Source organism: Nyctereutes procyonoides, unplaced genomic scaffold, assembly GCF_905146905.1.
Source record: "Nyctereutes procyonoides isolate TBG_1078 unplaced genomic scaffold, NYPRO_anot_genome, whole genome shotgun sequence".
NCBI lineage: Eukaryota > Metazoa > Chordata > Mammalia > Carnivora > Canidae > Nyctereutes > Nyctereutes procyonoides.
In genome coordinates, this window is record NW_026575160.1 from 33,788,225 (window position 1) to 33,806,955 (window position 18,731).

The window sequence follows — 18,731 nt, forward strand, 5'->3', positions numbered from 1 at the left end:
TATTTTTAAATATTTTATTAGACTTGAACTCCACTTGCAAATAGCACATAGAATCAGAAGGACTAATCATTTATTGGATTAAAGTGAACTTTTTAGGGAAAATTGGAAAAGCTACATATTTGTCAAAATAAGACACCTTTTTATTATTATCATAAAGCGTGATTGAATATCATCCACTCACTTGCTAATTGCAAAATGTTCTGGTGCATCAGAGGTCTCCTCTTCATTAGTACAGTATTAGTGTGTCGGAGTAGGTGGCGTTAAATGCTAAGGCATATAAATGACACGTTACACCAGTTTTAAGAAACTAGACATTCTTGGCATTAGAGCTGGGAGGCGTTTCCTTTCTTTTTTTTTTTTTGCAGTAATCATTTTTAAAATGAAAAACAAGATATGAAAGTGGGAGTAAGAAAGGCTGTGGGTGTGAATTGGAAACTTCTCAGCGCGCACACAAGGCCTGGCAGTCCGTCCACGGTGACGCGTTCTGAGCAGCCCACGGGAGACACGGGCTGGCGTTTGAGGAACTTTGCAGACTGGCGAATGTGCGATACCTTCCTCCGCGGCTCTGGATGGGCCACCAGCCTGTGTCTCAGATGCTTACGGTCTTGCTTCAGCCCTAGAGGAGTCGCCTCAGTTCTGAATTATGCAGAGACATGAACAGATGCAAGAAGTTTCTCCCTTTGCTGCTCACGCATTTAATGAAGCCACGTACCCAAAACTACAGCATGAAGGTTCCTAGTGCAGAATGTGGGATCAGAGGAGTCTTTTGAGGCACCTTGACTCCAGATGGTGTAATGGAGTCAGGGAGCTAAATCTGCATTTCTTGGACTTTTTAGAGAGTTAAATGAGAAATCTCTCAGCTTTCGTCATTACGGTATGTCAGTTCAAAGCTGTGGGGATACCTCAAGAGACTCAAGAACTAGATCGAGAAAACATGAGATGCTTAGAAAATAAGGCCAATGACGAGGGGTTGATAACCGGGGCCACTGAGGCCTACTGGCAGCGCGCACCCGCCCGCCACTGTCCCTCTCGGGTGGCTTCCTACGGCACATGCTCTTTTCCAAAAACCACTCAACAGTATCTTCCCTCCCACATAGGACTTTTCCTAACTCATGCCGCTGACTGTGGGGTCTGGGAACCCTCCCCTTGAACCCAGGTGAGCCTGTGACTGTGCTAAAAGAGGCGCCATGTGACTTCTGAGGCTAAGCAGTGAAGGGCGGTGCGGCTCTGCTAGCTCCTTTGGGATGCGCGCTCCTGGCACAGTGCCAAGGCAGGACGGAACCCACATGTGGAAGGATCCATGTGGCCCGAGCCCCAGGTCCTTGGGGGGGGGGGCTTCCAGCTGACAGCCGCGACCCTGCCAGCTCCGGGGACAGGACCTCTCTGCCTGGTCAGCCCCCCGCGGGACTGTGTGGGGCCCTGGGTCCCGCCCCAGCCGCAGCCTGAGCCAGGGACGTGCTGTTCTAAGCCACTGCAGTTGGGGTAGTTCATGACACAGTCACGGTGGCAACACTTCTTACGTTTCAAAGCCCAACGGCCACAAACTCTAGTCCCTGACTCCCTTGCAGCTAAGGGCGTGGGTGTGAATGAGCCCCTGAACCCCGGCCACAGAGTCCAGGACGGCCACCCGCCCAGGTCAGCCCGCTGGCTGCAGAGTGCCCGTGCCCCGCGCCCCACACCCCGTGCCCCCCTCCCTGGCGCTCCGTCGGGGCTGCAGCTCGCGGCCGAGCTGGTGACCTGAGCATCCCCCGGGGCCTGAGCCCCTGGCGCCCCGAGGCCCAGCGCCTGCATCCCGCTGGGTGGGCGCCCCTGCCCCTGCTCCACCGCCTTGGGTGCCTTGCTCTTCCAAATGCCGGCAGGGGGTCTCTGTTCCCTCTTCCCAACGCTGACTCGGTGGCCTGGACAAGTGTGTACATGACCTTCTCGGTGGCTTCTTCCTTGAGCGGCTGTAGCAGCCCCGAGTATCCCGCCCTCCCGCCCTGGCCTGAGACCCTCTGAGCACCAGAGTGAAAGGAATCCTTCCGGAGCACAAATCTGACCTCGCCAGCCCCGATGACTGACTGACCTAGTCTCGCCCCGTGGTGACACAGTGACTGCGATGGTTGGGGCTGACTCATATCACCAGGTGACGCCCTCCGTCCAGGCTTATGAACCAGCGCTGAAAGAGGCGACCCCTGCAGAGAAACACCCGCCTCCTCAGCATTACCAGCTAGTCCTAAAAATAATGGGAGGACCAGGGGTTAGCAAACTCTGGCTCAAGGGCCAAGTCTGCCTGTGACTTGTTTTTATAAATAAAGCTTTATTGGCACATAGTCATGTCCACTCATTCATGTACTGTCTATGGCTGATTTCACACTGCAAAGGCAGAAATGAGCAATTATGGCCCCCTCTGGCCTACAAAGCCTAAAATATGTAATATCTAGCCCTTAATAGTCAAAGTTTGCTGACCCCTGGGTGAGCCACATGCTTGTAATTACAACTTATCCGTTCATTCCCAGATCTTACTACCACCACCTCCACTTCTGCAATTCCTCCTGGAAAACTGAGAGTCCACGGAGTGTGTGATGACATCATCCTTACTCGAGTTTACTGAAATCCCTTTTCTAGCACTGCCGTGAGACTAGCTCTTCAATCTTCTCCCCTCTATCGTTCATTGGTATTATGAAGCTAATAATTCAACGGGGCACTCAACACATTTCCCTCACTCCCACTAAGGGCTAGTTCCCTAGTCCCCCTTCCATCCGGGCACTATTCCTGGTTGGAGGTGGAATCAGGGTGACACTCATATTTCCTAATTGACTCTGTTGAACTCAATATTGTGATTTAAGAAAAGTGCCATAACAGAAATGTCTTTACTGATTAATATTGATCTCCATACATTATTTTTGGCACGTAGGACTAGGCCTCAATCAACTTTGATCCTTTTTAAATAGCATCGATGTTTTCTCAACCTCCATATTCCCCCATATGTAATACCTACTTATTCCAAGGGCAGAGGTCAGTCCATAGGGCCAGGAGCTGTATATAGTCCTAGAGAGTCAAGGGTTTACTCTGTATTTCTAAAGGAATATCTAGTTTATATTTTTCCCCAAAGAGCAAAAAAAAATTTTTTTATTTATAATGTAATCATTTACAACAACTTGAGATATAATGCACACAAAGTATACAGTTTAGTGATTTTTAATACATTCAGAGCTGTGACACCATTACCTCCATCGACTCCACAACATTTTCATGACTCTAAAGAGAAACCCAAACTCATTAGCAGTCACTCCCACTTTCCCCCAAACCCCTAGCCCTAAGCAGCCACTAATCCACTTTCTCTATATGTAGATTTGACTATTCTGGACAATTTCATATGAATGAGATCACACGTGGACTTTTGTGTCTGGCTTCTTTCGCTTAACATAATCCCGTCAAGGTTCATCCATGTTGTAGCATGGGTCAGAACTTCATTTCCTTTTGATTGCCAGATAATATTGCGCTGTATGGATATGCCACATTGTTTATTCATTTATTAGTCGATGAACATTTGGCTTGTTTTGATACTTTCCATCAACATTTGCTTGCAAGTTTTTGTGTGGACATATGTTTTCATTTCTCTCGGGTGTGTACCTAAGAGTGGAATTGCTGGCTCATGTGGTTGCTCTACTTTTGACCTTTTGAGGAACTGCCAAACTGTCTTCCCAAACGGCTGCACAATTTTACATTTCCACCAGCAGTTTTTGAGGACTCCAACTTCTCCACACCCCCACCAACACTTGTTACTGTCTTTTCCATTATAACTATCCTGGTGAGTGTGAAGTGGTATCTCATTGTAGGTTTGATTCGCATTTCCCTGGTGGTGAATGGTGTTGAGCACATTTTCATGAGCTTATTGGTTTTGTATCTTCTTTAGAGAACTCTCCATTCATATCCTTAGTCCATTTTTTAAATTGGGCTCTTTGTCTACTTACTGAGCTATCGTAGTCCTTTATTTATTCTAAATACTGGTTCCTCCCTTACCTGACAAACGATTTGCAAAAATTTTCTCTCATTCTATGACTCGTCTTTTTGCTTCTTGATGTTACCTTTGGAAGCACAAAAGTTTTTAATTCTGATGGTGCCAATCTATTTTTTTTTAATTTCCTTTTGTTGCTTGTGCTTTTGGTTTCAATTATTTTAGAAATCATTGCCTAATCCAAGGGCATGAAGACTTACATCTATTTCTTCTAGAGGTTTTACAGTGTTTGTTCTTCTATTTAGGTCTTTGGTCCATTTTGAGTCAACATTTATATATGCTGTGAGGAAGGGGTCCAACTTCCTTCTTTTGCATGTGGATATCCAGTTGTTCCAGCACCATTTGATGAAAAGACTAGTTTCCTCTACTGAATTGTCTTAGCACCGTTTTTAAAAATCAACTGATCATAAAGATGAGTATTATTTCTGGACTCACAATCTATTCCTATTTTACTCTTTTTCATGCTACTGTAAATTGAATTGCCTTTTTCAGTATTATTTTTGTTTCATTTATTTATATTGTATAGAAATACTATCAATTTTGTATATTAATCTTGTGTTCTGCAACTTTGCTGAACTCATGTATTAGTTCTAACATTTTCTTAAAGTATTCTTTTGGATTTTCTATGTATAAGATCATACCATCTACAAATAGAGATAGTTTTTCTTCTTCCTTCCAAATCTGGATGTGTTTTATTTCCTTTTCTTGGCTAATTGCCCTGACCACACCCTCCAGGCCAAGTTGAGTAGAACTGCTGAGAGCAGACATCATTTCCTTGTTTCTGGTTCAAGAGGAAATATTTCAGTCTTTCATCATTAAGTATGATGCTAGCTATGGGTTTTTCATAGACGTTCTTTATCAGGTTGAAAAAGCTCCCTTCAACTCCTAGTTTGTTGAATCTTTTTATTATGACAGGGTGTTAAATTTTGCAAAATGCTTTTTCTGTCTCTAATGAGGTGATCCTGTGGATTTTGATTTAATCTTACCTATTTCCTTTTCTAAACACTCAAAACTGTCAGAAATGTCATTTACTAGGTTAATCGTAATATTACCAAAAAAGCCATAAAATAGAATTATTACAAAGGTTGTGGATAGGTAATCTAAGAGTATCTAACTGAATCAATTTGAAAAATACAAAAATATAGCTGTGTGAAGATTTTTTTCTTACTAGAAAGATAAAAGTTTATCTGATCATAGGAAAATATATTCTTATAAGAAAAAAAGATGCACGATAAATTAACATATAGCACAATCATCACTTTTACATACACATGAAAAAATAAATGTAAAATTATTAGAGTTGTCTGGTAATTACTGGCATCTCCTGCTCCAAATGTTTTCATATTAAAATAGAGATTTATATTTTTAAAACATCATTGTATTGACTGACTCAAAAAAAATACCATGCTTTATATTTCAAAGTAGCATATTAGCAAGCAGGTTGTTGCACATATGTTCAGAGCTATGTTGTCTGGGAAGATAAAAACAAGATATAATTCTCAATTATGGTTTGATTGTGCTCTGTGTTGTATATACAATGCCTTCTGCTTTAATTCGCTCCAGTATTGGTTCATAGATGTCCTTTGAAAAGGGCCCCATCAGACCTTTAGCTTTAATTTCACCTGGAAGAAAATAAATCTGTAGTTATCGTTTTAAAGGTATTATTAAGGTTAATTTCCACCGCACAAGCCTCCGTATCATAAACAGGGAAAGACGCTAACTGTAGAATGAAAGCACGGCTGGATGAACTGCAGTAACTATTGCCAAAATGATCGGAGAATAAAGCGCAATAAGAACGTAAAGTAAACCTAATTTGTCTGCTTTATTTGCTGATGCTTTTTTTTAAAAAAAAGCAGAACACCAACGGAACGAATTAAAACCAGTCTGATTATCTGGCACAGGCTTCCGTTAAGACAACTGAAACAGCAAATCTGAGTGCTTTCCTTTCGCCCCCTCATCACTTCTCTACTCCGGTTCCTCAATAACTAAGTAGGTCATTTAATTTGATATTAGCTGATAAGCTCCTGTAGATACATTTTCTCCGTTTTTCACATTTATATGCTTGATGCCTGTTACTCCCTCACACACACAGGAGGGCCAAATGAAGGATTTCACTCAGAGATGATGCTTCCTGAGCGTACAGATGATCCAAGGGGACAGGGGAGTTGAAATATGCTTAGTTCAAAATATTTATCGAGTGCTGCTAATGTACTAAGGAATGAAGGTTAGTAGAACACGGTCTGTATTTGGGGGGATCTGAAAGTGACTACCCTCCGCTATTTCAGGGTTAGCGCCCTTAAGATATGAAAAATGAAGGGGAGAAAGGAAGAGTTGACATTGCCTGGCGGGGTCATGTGTGTGGTAGGAGCTTTATGTATTATTTCACCTCAGCAGCACAAAAAAATTCTGAATTAGGAATGAGAATCCTCACGTGAAAGATGAGGAGCTGCAGCTCAGCTACGGAGAGCAACTCGCTCTCCATCACTCGGTCATCTTGTGATTGAGCTGAGCCACAAAGAGGCGTAACTCTAAAACCCACGGCTTGCCCGCACCACGGGGTCTCCCGGGCAGCACTTGTCTCAGAAGTCTGAGACAGCTCACTTTCAGTGGACGCCCGAGTCATACTAAGAGTAATCATTTGATGTCCAGGCACGGAATGACTTGGGAGATGATTTGGAGACCGATTCAGTTCTCCAATGGAAGAACTTACCATCAAGCAGCATCTTGGCTGCCATCGCCGTGGGTAACCCCACAGTTTTAGCCATGGCTGAAAAGCCATTGGCGTCTCCATAAACCACAAGATCAACAATCTTATTTTCCAAGTGTCCAGAAGGATGTCTGATTCCAAAACTGTCTCTCATCACAATCATGTCTTTCTCTCCAGGGCCTTAAGGTAAATAAACACATATTCTTAAATGTCATTACCGAACAACTCCAACACCGCAACTCATTAGCATCTACCTTTTGCTCTCACAGGTGTCTCCTCTCATCAGGTGCAGCCCTTAGACAATCATCTATATTGCTCTTTAGCCCAAAGGCTGAGTGAAAAACTCAACAAATGACAACTCTGGCCATGTTCCTCTGCCCGGGTTGGTAGCACTGTGGCCTGGCTACAGACATGAAGGCGCTGTGGTAAAGCTCCCACTCTTCCCTAAAAAATGCTCCTTCAGCATTTCCCAAAGGCATTAACACTAAAACTAATCATAAAAAATTTTTTTAAAAAAATAAAGCTAATCATTTGTCCCTTTTCTATGTTCCCCAAGTTCATTCCTATGTGATAATTCTCTTATTCTTCCCTCTGGAAAAACAGCCCAAGTGCCCCCTCCCTTCGAGCACACTTCCCCACCCCTACTGCTTGGCTCCAGCCCTCCCATCACGTCCCCTAGTTGTGCTGACTGCATCCCATGACGCCGCTTCTGGGATGTGAGCTATAGCCCACGGCCTACCGTAGGAGAGTTTCCTGGCCAAATGCTTGGAGAGTGCATCCACCACAGACTCGGCTTGAGGGACTTGCTCATCCCCGAGTAGGCCCAACCTGAGAAGCACAAGAGGTGGCTGTGTTAGGTCAAGTCTTCCACAGAATCTCACTTGGGAAGGAGAAGGGAGCTCTTTGGATTTTATCTTAAAAGGGAACAATCGCAAGGTGACAGTCCAAGCCATAAGACTCTCCTAAATCGTAAAAAGACATTAACAATAGCAAAGTTTTCATCTTTAGAATCATCAGACCCCCCAAGGCAGTGCTCCCCAGAGCAGAACTGACACATGCTAAGTCCGCACTGTTGCAAAGCTTCTTGTGAGATCACGTACAGGTTAGTTCTCCCACAGGAAGAAGAGCAGCATAATGGGCCACAACTGTGTGAAGTAGTTGCAGAAGAGTAGGATAATCTCCTACGGGACAGAAAAAAATATCCCGGCTTTCTGGGGAACTGAGTAGCGAAGTGTCTCAAAATAAGTAATCCCCAAGTCACAACTGCCATTGAGTTTCTATCTACCCTTTCATCCCCACATGAACACAGTACATGGAAATCTCTACAACAGGCCAACATTAGAGCAGCAAATTAATCAAAGACAATGTAAAAACGTCTAGTCCTAGACGTTTACTAGAAAGGACTAAGAAATCATTGATATTTTTATTGATATTGAAGGAATCCAATATTGTGCTAAGTTGACCGGTGGGTGCCTACCATTCAGCAGCCTCCAGCTGGGTATTATCTCTTCCCAGCTTCTCAAAGACAGCTTCCCTAAGCACATCACGCTTGGAGGACGGTGAAATCCCAACCAGATCACAAAGGAGCTCTTTCTGGTCAGAAAAATAAAGACAAAATCCTAAGTTCCTAATAAGTAATCAGTTGAGAAATTATCCTACTAAGGGCATTCGATCACAAATGCACCTCATATTTTAAATCAGAAATGACTAGGAATAATAAACTGTAATACTCACACAGGCATACACACGCATCCACACACTCATGAACAAATGATATTCTAAAACGATGTTTCGGCAATAAAAATGGATCATGGCGTGAAATCAATTCTAAAACGATGGCACCGTATTTACCATCACATCGTCTCCGTTACGTTTTCACTCATTCTCCCTCTCCCTCCAGTAGTCCATTTTGGCCAGGATCAAATGGAATGGGCTCATTGCTATGGTTGCCAGTAGCAACCAGAGTTCTTTTGTAGGTTCAAGAGAAGAGAAAGGCCTTGCAGATAATAAAATCTCAAAGCAAGAACTCTTAAGCATGGTCATAGCTTGTTCTACTTTCCAAACAAGACTTTCTCCAGGATCCCAAGAGAAAAAGTTGGACCCTTGATCAAGGAAAAACAAAATGGTTCACAGGCCATATTTGGCTCACCACCTGGTTTTGTGAAGAAGATTCACATTAGAAGGTAGCCATACTCATTTGTTTATGCAGAAATGAGTACGTACGGCCCTCAAAGCCTAATATATTAATAATCTGGTCCTTTACAAAAAAAAAAAAAAAAGTTTGTCAGCCCCTAGTCTGTAGCTACTAACGTCCTGGTTCCGCCCCAAGGGTACACGTCCCAGCCCTCCCGTCCAGCGGCCTCCACCTCAGAATTCACCCCACACGTGTTTATTCACTTGTGTCCGACACGTACATTTGTGAAACGTAAGACACATTGGGGGGCTCTCGGCTTCGTGGAAAACTGCGCCTAACGCAGAGGCTGAGTAGGTCGCCAGAGCTGGTCACACTGGTCTTTCTCACCCCGTGGGGAGTCTGTGGCGTCTCCCGCGGACACGGGCACACGGTTCGAGTGCGGGGCCGGCGAGTGAGGGCAGCGGCTAGGGACCCCCCTGCACCCCCGCGGCCCCGAGGGCTTGACGCAGCACAGGTACGGGCAGCTCAGTGGCTCGGAACCCAAAGTGCTCACAGGTGAAAGCCACGGAAAGAGCGAAGCGCTGGGACCTGGCGGCGGCCTCGTGGTGGGCCAGGCCCGGGCCTCTCGGGGGTCCACGGGGCGTCCAGGCCGCGGGAGGCTGCTCCGCTGGAACCAACGCCCGAGCCCGCCCATCCCGGAGAGCAGCGAAGCGCACACGCTCGGGGGTCACTCACCCAGGTGACAGGGCTGGCCTCGGCCCGGAGGGCGGGAGCCGCGTCCCTGTTGATCAGGCCCAGCTTCACGAAGCCGTTGAGAGCCCTGGCGTAGCCCTGGAGGGGTCAGTGACAGGTGTGTGCGGCTTTCCCTTCTCAGGGAAGACGGGGCGAGGACGCTGCTTTGGGGGGGCCCGGCCTGGGGCCCTCGTACCTGCCCTGCCTGCCCTCCGCACAGTCCAGTGTACCAGAACCCGAAGATCACCCCAACCCGGAGCCACCTGCCGACTGGCCACTGTCCCCCCGCACACAGCGGCCAGGGCCACAGGTGGGCCCCGAGAGCGGCTCCTAAGTCACACGATGGGGGGCAAGGGGGAGCCTTGAGGGAGAGCCAAGGCAGGTACCGCCAGCTCCGCCTCAAGGGACACGCGGGGGACAGGCCGGCGCGGGGGGCCTGGGGTCCCTGTCATACTCAGAGGAAAGAACATTGAAGCCGGTGAAGGGTCGCCGGCCTGCCCACGCAGCCTGGGGCGCTCCAGTGGGCTCGTAGAGCTCGTAAAACCTCCTATTCCTGGGCCTACATGTTTGGCAAGACCCTACACGAGGGCATCCCAACACCCTAACTGGGGGGCGCCCGGCGCTCGGTGGGTTGAGCGTCCAACTCCTGAGCTCAGCTTAGGTCCTGATCTCAGGGTTGTGAGTTCAAGCTCCACGGTGGGCTCTACAGTGGGCATGGGGCTGGGGGAAAAAAAGGAAGGAGAAAAATCCTAATTCTTGGACCCCTCCAAAAAATACTACTGATATTCTCTGGGAAAAAAACATGAAGAAAACAGAATCAAGAAATCTGCCGGCGCTGAGGGTGTTACGGCCTCAGTTCAGACTGGAGTGTCTGCTGGAGTTTGTCCCCGCTCCTTTGTGATGGGTAAGTACGTGGTGGACGATTGTGTTCACGCTCCTGGGGTCCACACCCCCAGTTGGTGGTAAAAACATTTCGGATTTGCTTGGGGAAAGTGGACTAACCGCATCTTCAGCTGTAGGGACATGGAAGGAGCGGCCTAGTTCACCCCCTGGCCTCAGGGCTAAGGGGACAACGGAGATATTCTTAGCGTCCTTGTCCAGTCCCCGAGGTGAACCAAAGAGGCGGGGGCTGCATGCTGCCCCCACGGGGAGCCTGGGATGGCGGCCAGCACTGAGGGGGAGCGGAGCAGGGGGTCACCTGGCCCCAGATCCCTGGGGGCCTGCAGCAGCCTGCACCCCCCACACCCGACTCCTTACAGCGTCACCTCCCGGCTGGGCTGGGTTCAGTCATGCCCGGGACATTCCCTCCAAGGAGCCCCGAGGGAGCAGGGTGCACCGGCTGGTCTGGTCGCCTTGGGCCGGGGCACATCCCCCCGACAGGCCGCAGGCCTCGCCGCCCTCACCTGGTACCTCAGTGTCCCCCGCAGCAGCGTGCGTGCCGTCGGGATGCCGTAGGTCACTGCATACTGGGTGCTGTCCCTGTTGGGGTAGCCCTCCAAGTTCAGGCCCGGGAAATACCCCATGGGGGTCACTGCATCCAGAAAGGGGACGCCGCCCGCCACTGTCACCACCTGAAGAACATCAGGGGGCACCGCGGTCACTACACCTGGCCTTAGGCCATCGCACCTGGGCACCAGCAGCCGGCCAGGCGACCCTGGGGAGCAGGGATGGGGGTGGGGGTGCAGGGTGGGGGTACAGGGTGGTGGTGCACTGTCAGCCCGGGTGCAGGGTGGGGATGCAGGGTGGAGGAGCAGGGTGGGGGTGCGCTGTCAGCCCAGGGTCGGGGTGCAGGTGCGCTATCAGCCCGGAGTGGGGGTGCAGGGTGGGGTGTGCTGTCAGCCTGGAGTGCAGGGTGGGGGGGTGCAGGGTAGGGGTGGGGGTGGGGCAAGCTGTCAGCCAGGGGTGGGGGTGCAGGGTTGGGGTGCGCTGTCAGCCCGGGGTGGAGGTGGAGGGGGGGCGAGAGAGGACTGGCAAAGGCCTTGGCGCCAGGGAGGAGTGTGGGCTCAGCCGAGACAGGGGCTGCAGGTCTGCCTCACGAAAGCTCGCGGATACTCCCTCACCTTTCCATCGAGCAGGTAGGTGGCCGGCTGCATCATGTTGGTCAAGACTCCCAGGGGACTCCAGCTAAATTTGTATCTCAAAGGATTGTCCGAATGTTCAGGGGCTGGAAGCCCCCCACAGTAGGAAATGTAAGATTCAATCTGTAAAATACGGGATGAAAGACAATGGCAGAAATGGGATAAAGGAGGTAACCTTGCTGTCTTTTCTTCCCTAAACTTACAAAGGCTTTCAAAAGCCTTCCTTAAAGCCAAACGCCATCCGATTAAGTCAGTGATATTATATATACACATTTTTAAAATCCACTGGAGTTTGTGACTAATATTTTGCTAGTTAAAAATCCAACTATTAATTCAATTCTGCTTAGTTGGTTCCTCCTGACTTTTGTGTTCAAATGATATGTTTGATTATATATTTTGTGATAGAAATGTACAGAGTGATATACAATGTAATTAATCTTTATATAAAATATAATCATGATTAATTTGATTCTATATTTGATTCCATGCATGTGACATATATACAGCCTAAACCACTGAATCTGACTCATCACATTTTCATATCCAATCGTTCCTTCTCATGTGTAAAACAGACTCCATATACCAAAAAAATGACAATATTCCAAAGAATTTTTCCCACTTTCAAAAGTCAAATCTTACTATCTCCAAAAGCAGTCTGAAAGCTTCCATTAAACCAAAATAGTATAGTAACATCTATTTTTCTAAAAATCGATTGCTAAGCCTAGGATGTTGTTTTATCATACAGATATTTTTGCAGTTAGAGGATTTTACTTGAAATTTCTACTCAAAGTTTGAGTTATATTCTATCAGCTTCCTTAATCAAAATTATAAAAAGATTATTTTTGTACGCAAAAACCGGGACCTTCTAATATTTTCCTAAATGGACTTTTGGGTGTAAATTGGACTCACCGTGGCTCCCACTTCCTTGGCCTTGTCTATGGTTTCCATCGCCAACATATGGTCAAGACCAGGGTCCAATCCCAGTTCACCAATGACTGTGATGCCAGCGTCTTCCACACTACAACAGGTGGAAAGGGGAGGACGAAAAAGTTGGATATGAAATAAAAATATTTCTTTTCCACGCCACGGAGCTATTTTGTTGAAGATGACTGAAACTTACCTCTTTTCTAATTCTTTTAGCTCTGGTGTGATGTAGCTTGCAGTGATCATGTCAACTTTGCTTCTGATGCATGCCTTGGCCACAAGAGGATGCAGTGCATAAGGCAATAAGCTTAAAAACAGAGAGAAACTAATCAGACGCTTTCCCCACCCTACCTTCCAATGTACCTTGAACTGCACTAAAGCTAAGTCGTCGCTCTGATTAAGCTATTCCGTCCAAGGTCACCAATGACTCTGAAAACTACAGAATAAATTCATCCTGTTACCACATTTAAAACCCTCCACAATTTGGCCTTCACCTAGCCTTTCCATTGTTCTCCTTCTATCCCCTTCAGAAGCCATATATGGGAACCAAAGAAATTATTGTCATTCTCCACTCACAGCCGGTACTTTTCCAGCTCTGGAACTTTACTCTCACTGAACCTTCTACCTGGAATACTATGTCCACCCACTGATCCCTGCCCAGGCCAGACCCTACTTAAACAAATGTCGGAAAAGGCATCTCCTCCAAGAAGCTCTCCCAGATTCCCCCAAAGCCAGATCTTCTTCTACATTCATTCAGCTATTTCTTTGCAACATTTAGTAGGATTAGTTCCATTTATCCTTATAATATTTCTATCATTTTCTGTCTTGGCTCCCCTACTGGAAGATAAGGTTGCTTTTCTTTTTCCTCTGTATTTCCCAAATGGCTATCAGGTTGGGTGAAACTAAGTCAAAATGACCCAGGTGTTACATTTCAGAGTAGAATCTAGGAAGGTCCAAAGGAGGAAATAAGCTTGATGGTACTGATTGGTATAAAAGCTATCTAAATGCTTAGAAGTCGATGTGCTAAGCAAAAATTAAAATGTGTTCAAAACTCAACTTCAGTTGGATTTTCTAAAAAATCTGGCTTTGGTGTTTTAATTTGGCACTAGGACCACACAATCACAAAAAAAAAAAAAGACTGAATTTCTGCAAGTGTTAATATAAATGAATATATTCATATTCTGTCCAAGGAATAATAAAACATCCTGTCAACTGCATAACAATACTCCAGTTCTACAAGCTTATTGCCTCTGTGGTAAAGCACTCTACAAAGTACAATGAAAATATAATTACAAATTTATAAATATGATCACACTGTATCACTGTGCTTGTCAAATTCATCCTGTAAACTTCACATTTTCTCTATTTTATATAAGACACAACAATAAAATCACCTCTCAGATACTTATGCCTCCTCAGGTTAATAGAGTATTGCTACTTAGATTTATTATCATGTAAAATAAAATTGTGTTCATATCTTGCCAGGTATAATATGAAAACTCTTACTCTGTTTTTTTTTTTACTTTTTTAATCAAAAAAGAATTATTACCAAACATGGTAACCCCTTAAAAACCAATGAACAAAATACATGCAAAACTCTATTGAAAAAGTATTAATAGAAAATGTATATAATGACATCATCTTAAAGATTAAATTGAGTTTTTTTTCTTTAAGATTTTTTATTTATTTATTTGAGAGAAAAAGCGAGAACATGCACCTGCGAGCTCCAGCGGGAGGAGGGCAGGGCGGGGGGGGTGGTGAGAAGCAGACTCCCCGTTGAGCAGGGACCCCGATGCGGGGCTCCATCCCAGGACCCCGGGATCACGACCTGAGCCGAAGGCAGATGCCTGACTCACTGAGCTGCCCAGGTGCCCCAGTAGAGATTTTTGGGGTCACATTCCCCACATTAAAATCTTTCTTGATAAAAATTTTATCAAGATCTATTAACATTTTTAAACTTCTTATGATGGCATAATCTGTACTAACCTAATGATATGCTAAGAACCAGAATGCCAGAACTTTGATTAATGGTGCCTGTTTTAGACAAAAGGATTAGCTTTCATAACTCTTTGCATATGTAATATAGAACCTACTCAAAGGGACATGACTCTTGAATTATTTGAGTTGATTCCAACCCAATTAATCCAAATAATTTAAAATGCCGCTGGTTAGAAGATACACAAAATAGAAATGGAATTTTCAAAGTAACTTATCAAATTCAGTTACTCATTTGCATTAAAACACTAAGAACTAGAATTGCCAAATTAAAGCCATGAGGATTTGACATATTATAAACTTTTTTGTGAAACAAACTTAGTTCATTTTATTTTGGTAGTATTACTGTGTTTTCTTTTTTTTTATTATTATTACTGTGTTTTCATCAAAATATTCTTTCTCCAACTTAAAAAATAAAAAATTATTTAAAGAACGCTATAAGGTGAGAGTGTTTAACAATATTACCACTCTCCGGCATGGAAACTCAACCAATTGAGAAATATTAAATATGAAACAGATTTTGTTAATGTTAAATTTTATTCGAGGCCATCAGTTTGCTAAATTTTAAAATGTGTGCATATTAATAGATTACTATCTTGTCCTATTTTGCTTCAGATTTAGTTCCAAATGTGTCTTATCATGTTTTCTTCCTTACATTTATATATATATAAATTCCTTACATTTATATATATATAAAAACCCACAATGTTTTACTTTGGTATTTGTGTGTGGCAAAACAAATTCTCTTTGTTTTATTCAGGAGGCTAGAACATTCCATTATGAATCATAGTCATATCACTAACAGACAAGGTCTGGGGGTCACTGATTAATTTTTGCTGAATAAAAATTAAAGCACACTAAATTTACATAAATAGGATAACATCTTAAGTGCCCAAAGTGAGCGTATAATTTAAATGCATCAAGAGTTAATCTACAAGTTCCCACAAAAGATTACCTTTCATTGTATATTTTCGAAACCCATTTGGTTTTTGGGTTTTTTTGAAGTGGGACACACAGAGCTTCCTCCAAAGATATCATTTCAAACTGATTTAACTATGAAAGTGACCCAGTTATGGCTGGGCAGATAGCTTTCTTCCTTCCATCTTGGAAAAATTATATTCTAAAAATAAATGACTGTTCTCCTCACTTTGGTATTTCAAAACCCAGTTTAATTATAGAGTGACTCTCATGTAGCTGTGTACCTAGAAGTTAGACCTACATTTTTAACAGTAATAAATACTGAATTTCGAGATGTATTCCTCTGATAAGACTAAAAATGGTCATAATGCTCGAGAATCTAGTCATTTTCATCCAAGCTTTATTATGTCCGAAAGATAAAATAGCCACTAAAATAGATGAAACATGAATAGTTTTGACACAGAAGTTCTACTTCTAGATACACATCCAAGATATGTGTAAATGGCAAATAACAGACAAATACTAAAATGTTCGTAACAGCGCAATTCGTAATAGCCGAACTCCAGGAACAATCTAAACATCCATCAATGGCCAAGTGAATAGTAAGGGGATATTCACGCAGTGGGAGCGTTACACAGCAATTAGAATGAGTAAAGTACAACGACAGGCAACAACACAAACCACTCTCACAGTCAGTGTTAAAGAAAGAAGGTGGCCGCAAATGAGGACAGACTGAGTGGATCCTATTGGACGGAGCTGAAAACCAGCAAGAATCAATGTATATGTGAGAGGCCAGGATAGTGCTTACCCTTAGGGGCAGGGCTAATAATGGAAACGGACACATGGGGCGCCCCTGGAGTACTGTTATTCTGTTTCTGGATGTGGATGATGGTTATGAAGTGTGTGTTCACTGTGAAAATTCACTGAACTATATACACTTACCATTTGGGCATAGTTCTGAGTACACGCTTCAATTGAAAATTTTCTCAGGAGAAAGAGAAAATAAGGAAGGAGACATAACAACAACAAAATATATGACAATCATCTCTTCCTAGATACTAACCTGATGACAAGATCCTGTTTTGCCACCAAGGAGCTCAACTTCTCTTCTTGTTTACTAATGTCCATGCTAACAGGATTAATATTATATTTCTTGCCTAACTGTTCAATTTGGTCCTTCATGTCAGAGCCTAGACCAAGAATACAAAAGTCCAAGTTTTATATTATCCTTCACTAGGCCGAGACTACAACACATTTCAACATCTCCAAAAACAATTCCTCAAAGTTCAGAAACAAGATAGTCATCTAAAATTCACAGAGTAAGTATGCTTTGAAATCAGTTTTCCTTCTTCTTCTTCTTTAAAAATTAGGGCTTATTTACCTACTGTTATGTCTATCCTGTTATCTCTTGACAAGTATTCCAAAACGGGTTCAGATACATAACCAGATCCAAGAACCAAGACCTTTTTTTTGGTGCCCATTGAAAGTGACTGAGCGAGTTCCCTATAAATAAAAGAGGGGAAGGGAAGAAAAATTTAACAACAAAATAATAAATAACAAAATCTTGCTATCCGCCCAAAAAACTGAACCTTAGACTATGAAGCAATGGTTTTTCCCACGTTTCTTATAATAAAGACCTCAATACATTCCCTAGCCCAATACTTTTTATTAATTATTTTAGATTTTTAAAAAGGATTTTATTTATTTATTCATGAGAGACACACAGAGAGAGGCAGAGACACAGGCAGAGGGAGATGCAGGCTCCACGCAGGGAGCCCGACATGGGACTCCATCCTGGGACCCTGGGATCACGCCCTGGGCTGAAGGCAGATGCTCAGCCACTGAGCCACCCAGGTGTCCCTTATTTTAGATTTTGTACAATTAATAACAGACCCTGACTTCCCTGAAGTGTGTGTCCACAGACTTTCATGAATTCCCAACTACAGGCGAGGTGCAGATGCCGGGCTACCACCTGGCTTACTCACAACCGAGTAACTTGGTTTCACATTTTGTCCTTCCAGGGGACATGATTCAAAATCATGCCAGGGACTATCCATCAGACACCTTACTTAATTATTAAAACAATCAGAGGAGGAGATTATTATTAGCCATATTTTTGTTTTGTCATTTATCATCAGAGTCCCTTGAAGACAATTAAAACCATACTTTTGAAATTGCCAGTTCCATGGGTTAAATGTAAAAACCTAAGATGAATTAACTCAGCAGGATTTTAATGCTTGAACAGTTTATTCTGTTGGAATTTGTCCCTTCCTGACAGATTACCCCTCTGTCTTTCCTACAAACTATGACCTCCAAGATCGTGACTGTCATGTTCATCTTTATAAACCCGTTAGTGCTCAACAAATTTTCTTAATGGAAGATACTCATTAAGATTCTGTTAAATCAAATTTACAGATATCAGTGGAAGACCATGGGAATGGCGTGGTGCCAGGGACATAACAAAAGGCTCTGTTGTTAGAATCTTTTAGGTCAAGAGGTCTCTCAAGCTTTAACCTTTCCATTAATTATAAGTCAATAAAAATAAATTTAAATACAAAATGTCCTTGCCTTTCTTCACCCTCCACACTCCTATTACTGATGAGGTGAGTCTCCTTTAACCTCCACCCCCATCCATTTCACTCCCCCAGGAAAAAAAGACACAATTATTTGGCTATTGTATATCCTTTCTAACAACACTTTCTATAGCTTATGTAATTAAATTATATTGTTTTGATGCCCAAAAATAAAATATTCAAAATATATTTTTAAAAACTCACTCCTAGATTTTAGTACTGTCCGCCCCATCAGCCACCTCAAACACTCGAGGTTAATAATCACTGTGCTAAGTGATAAAGAAAACATTTGAATAAGGCAGATATTTAAGATGACTTAAATTTCCTTTCAAAATATAATCTTCGGGATCCCCTGGGTGGCGCAGCAGTTTGGCGCCTGCCTTTGGCCCAGGGCGCGATCCTGGAGACCTGGGATCGAATCCCACGTCGGGCTCCCGGTGCATGGAGCCTGCTTCTCCCTCTGCCTGTGTCTCTGCCTCTCTCTCTCTGTGTGACTATCATAAATAAATAAAAATTTAAAAAAAAGGGTTAAACCTTAAAAAAAAAAAACAACAAAATACAATCTTCATTATCAGTCTCTAGACAGAGACTCCACTGGGAAGGAGGGCAGGGAGTCCTAGGAGACTTGCTGCTACAAGAAATACGGTGTGTAAGAGTGAAAACACCATCG

The 18,731-nt window shown here is 43.9% G+C and overlaps 1 protein-coding gene across 1 annotated transcript in view; it reads right to left on the reverse strand.

Annotated features, from left to right (window-relative positions):
• Window positions 1-3,091: 3,091 nt before the first annotated feature.
• Window positions 3,092-18,731, reverse strand: part of AASS (aminoadipate-semialdehyde synthase) — a 52,479-nt gene continuing 36,839 nt past the window's right edge. Inside the window, exons 14-24 of the mRNA XM_055314787.1 lie at window positions 16,870-16,991; window positions 16,552-16,678; window positions 12,772-12,882; window positions 12,561-12,669; window positions 11,634-11,774; window positions 10,977-11,144; window positions 9,577-9,672; window positions 8,185-8,300; window positions 7,447-7,535; window positions 6,711-6,887; window positions 3,092-5,622 (exon numbers count right to left, since the gene is read on the reverse strand). Coding sequence (XP_055170762.1) covers window positions 5,504-5,622; window positions 6,711-6,887; window positions 7,447-7,535; window positions 8,185-8,300; window positions 9,577-9,672; window positions 10,977-11,144; window positions 11,634-11,774; window positions 12,561-12,669; window positions 12,772-12,882; window positions 16,552-16,678; window positions 16,870-16,991 — 1,375 coding nt within the window. The 3' untranslated portion in view covers window positions 3,092-5,503. The remainder of the gene's footprint in view (window positions 5,623-6,710; window positions 6,888-7,446; window positions 7,536-8,184; window positions 8,301-9,576; window positions 9,673-10,976; window positions 11,145-11,633; window positions 11,775-12,560; window positions 12,670-12,771; window positions 12,883-16,551; window positions 16,679-16,869; window positions 16,992-18,731) is intronic.